This window comes from Mirounga leonina, unplaced genomic scaffold (assembly GCF_011800145.1).
Source record: "Mirounga leonina isolate KUSES-001 unplaced genomic scaffold, KU_Mleo_1.0 Mir_151, whole genome shotgun sequence".
Classification (NCBI taxonomy): domain Eukaryota; kingdom Metazoa; phylum Chordata; class Mammalia; order Carnivora; family Phocidae; genus Mirounga; species Mirounga leonina.
Genome location: NW_023270377.1, coordinates 66,705,828 through 66,709,455, shown reverse-complemented (window position 1 = coordinate 66,709,455; position 3,628 = coordinate 66,705,828). Strand labels below are relative to the sequence as shown.

At 38.0% G+C, this 3,628-nt stretch overlaps 1 protein-coding gene across 1 annotated transcript; it reads left to right on the top strand.

Annotated features, from left to right (window-relative positions):
- Positions 1-532: 532 nt before the first annotated feature.
- LOC118012389 (60S ribosomal protein L17-like) lies at positions 533-1,339 on the top strand. Its single transcript, XM_035007887.1, has one exon. It carries the CDS (start codon positions 785-787, stop codon positions 1,337-1,339), a length of 555 nt encoding a protein of 184 aa, XP_034863778.1. The 5' UTR covers positions 533-784.
- Positions 1,340-3,628: the final 2,289 nt, after the last annotated feature.

The window sequence follows — 3,628 nt, the reverse complement described above, 5'->3', positions numbered from 1 at the left end:
GACCTGAACCAAGGCAGTTGCTTAACCAGCTGAGCCACCTAAGTGCCCCATAGAACTTTCTGAAATGTCGCTTTATTCACTGACAGAGACTCATTTTTCAGAATACACGTACCCCCACCAAAAGAAAAGTAATCAAATTAAAACATTTTGTCAATGGCTGAACAAGAGGTCCAAATTCTATTTAAGTGAAATTTGTGGTTGATTTTTGCTTCCTGGAAAAGAAAAGTGGCCACCATGCTTCAACGAAAAGCCCAACAGAACTTTTGTAAAGATCTTAGAACACAGGTTTAAAGAATGAAGAGATTATTGAAAACATTTTGTGAAATTTCCTTGAAATAAATGTCATTCATTCCAATGTCCTTTGAGCTTGAAGCAGATATGGGAAAAATACACACCTGACATACCGTATAATTCAGTACCTTAGTGTTTCCTTCAAAATAATAGGTCAGTGGTTCTCAAAGTGTGGTCTCAGTTTCCCTAGGAGTTCCTAAGATTCTTTCAGGGGCCTCATGGGGTCAGACTTATTTTCATCATAATACTAAGACCTTTTTTTTTCACTTTGTCTCATAAGTGTTTGGTAGATTTTCCAGAGGCGACATGACATGTGATGACGTCATCACAGTGGTGGCTAATGAAATGTATGCTTGTGTATCCTTGTGTTTTGGGGGATTTTTCTAAGTAAACTAATCAATAACTTTTAAGAGTATAAACAAGTCTTGAGACTAAAAAATTTGAAAGGTATTAAAATATGATCACTTGCAGCAGCCTGAGGTGACCTCTGAAAATGGTTTGCTATTCACTTGACCCCGAAACCCCTACGAAATCATATAAATCAAGAGGTTCAAATCTTTGTGTTCACTTTAAGAACACATGTGAAACTGCCCAGGCCATCAAGGGTATGCATATGCGAAAAGCCCCCAAGTATCTGAAAGACGTCACTTTGCAGAAGCCGTGTGTGCCATTCTGTCACTACAATGGTGGAGCTGGTAGGTGTGCCCAGGCCAAACAGTGGGGCTGGACACAGGGTCGGTGGCCCAAGAAGAGTGCTGAATTTTTACTGCACATGCTTAAAAATGCAGAGAGTCATGCTGAACTTAAGGGTTTAGATGTCGATTCTCTGGTCATGGAGCACATCCAGGTGAACAAAGCCCCCAAGATGCGGCATAGAACGTACAGGGCTCATGGGCAGATTAACCCATATGTGAGCTCTCCGGGCCACATCGAGATGGTCCTTACTGAAAAAGAGCAGATTGTTCCTAAACCAGAAGAGGAGGTTGCACAGAAGAGAAAGATATCCCAGAAGAAACTGAGGAAACAAAAACATATGGCCCAGAAGTGAATTCCGCACAGAATAAATGCAAATAAAAATAAAAAGAGAAAAAAAATAAAATATGATCACTTGGCTCAATTCACAGTAACATCCTTGCCCATTCCTTTGATGTTTTCCATGCTTTCTAGGTCACGGTAAACACATTGCAGTGGATATTATCATGATCAAAAAATACAAATATCTGTTATCTTCATATTTCAAATTCTGTCCTTTAGCAGCAGATCTTTAAAATCAATAAAATAAAATCATATGTGTCAATAGCATATGAAACAGATAAAAGAAAGTAGAGCTGCTCTTTGGGGAGTGGGAAGCACAGATCTGCCTATGGGCTCTCTCCTGAGACTCCTCCAGATCTTCCTGGACTGCTCTTGAAACATTATGAAAACGACCACATTAGATTTTTCGTATGTGTGTGTTTGTGTGTATGTGTGTGTTCTACATTTATAATTCTATTTGGTTTCAATAACAATCCTATGAGGTATAAAAAGAGATACTATCCCACTATACATAGAAAGAAATTGAGAGGCTTGGAGAGGATCCCATACCTGTAAGTGATGCAGATAAGTCTGACACCAATGTCTTAGATTCCATGTCCAGAGGTCTGGTATCTATATCATTCTGGCTCTATTTGGCATTTTAAGTTCATAAACTTCAGCCTAATTTTTATAAATATTACGTATTTACCTCTCTTCTTCCCTAGGAATAGAGAGAGAAGAGCCCCTTTACTCATTCTGAGTTTTCTTCAAGTATTCTCTTCTAAAAACCTCACATTGGTAAGCACCTCAGTGAAGATAAGATTCACCAGGGAGCCTTCTGTTAACATTGCCCTCCAAATAGAGACAAGCAAGCAAACGAGAAAATAAATATGACAGAAAGAATAGGATGGAAGTAAGCATTCAGGAAAGGTATGTCCTAAGATGACAGTGATTCTGTTTAAACTCTCTTTTTATTGCCCAACCCAGTCGACCATCCCTTTAGCGGGCATATTGTAAATGGCAAGAGAGAGGTATCAATAATTTGATTTCTTCACATAACATACACACGGGAATTATTATCTGAGGTTTTAAAAATAATTTAACTGAAAAGTATGCCTACTGCACTCCTATTTCAGGTAAGTAGATAAATGCAACAAGGTGAATTGCTTCCTAGGGTCACAAATGCAAGAAGACAGCTTAACAGTATTAACAATTTAGAAGACTAGTCTATATTACATTTGATGTAATCACTGCATGTTTTCCTCATTAGGCAGTTGTTACTAGACCATCTTTCCCTTTTCCACAAATTCTTCTTCGTTCCTCAACCTCCACCACCAATACCTCAACTTTTATCTGCAGCTCAGTTATGTGTTTGGTGGGGGAATAGGACTTCGACAGCAGTATGATCTTTTTGAGGAATAGGTCAGGCTCCTACCGTGTTGGAATCTGCAACCTTCTTGGGGTTGCCTGGCCCAGATATTTTTTGCTAGACCAAGAACTGAACGTGGTCATTATTTTCAGACTTCAGAGAAACATTCACAAGCAGGTCTGATCTATCTAAAGCTACATTAAAAGCTCCTGAATACCATTCCTATTAACCAGTGTATTTCTAATAATTTCTCCTCACTGAAAATAGCACCACACATAAATAGAGGAATAGAAGCATTTGTCAAGCTGTGTTAGTTAATAGTAAATCTAATATAAAGATTACAGAATGTTCAGGGAAAATTAACCTAATGATTAAACACGATCTCATGTTTCATTAACACAAGGATGTTTTGCATACCAACTCATTCTATTGTCTAAAACAGCATTTATCACACAAAATAGAATAATAAAAGTTGACTCATACAATATTTTTTATCACAGTGGTGTTTTACACTATTTATCTAATACAGAGTTAAAAGATAAACGAGGGCATATTAAAAATTTTAAGAGCTTATTTGAGCAAAAATCAATTTGAATCGGGCAGCATCCAATCTAGCAGATAGAAAGGAGCTCCGAGGACCTGTATTGAATGAAGGACTTATAGGCAGAGTAGAGCAGAAACAAGGAAGTTATATTAGGCAAAAAAGCAGGTTAGTTATTGCAAAGTTACTTTCCTTTAATGGATGCCAGTGGTCTATCAGGCAGAGTACCTAACTAGTACTGATCAGGCCATTCCTGAGTGAGCAGTTTAAGATTCCGTTTCTAGGACAGCCAAAACTGTAATTGCCTCCATTTAGTGATACAAGGCTTAGCATAAGTGACACCACTTTGGGCCTGTTTTTTTTTTGTTTGTTTGTTTGTTTGTTTGTTTGTTTTTTCCCACAGTACACAGGAC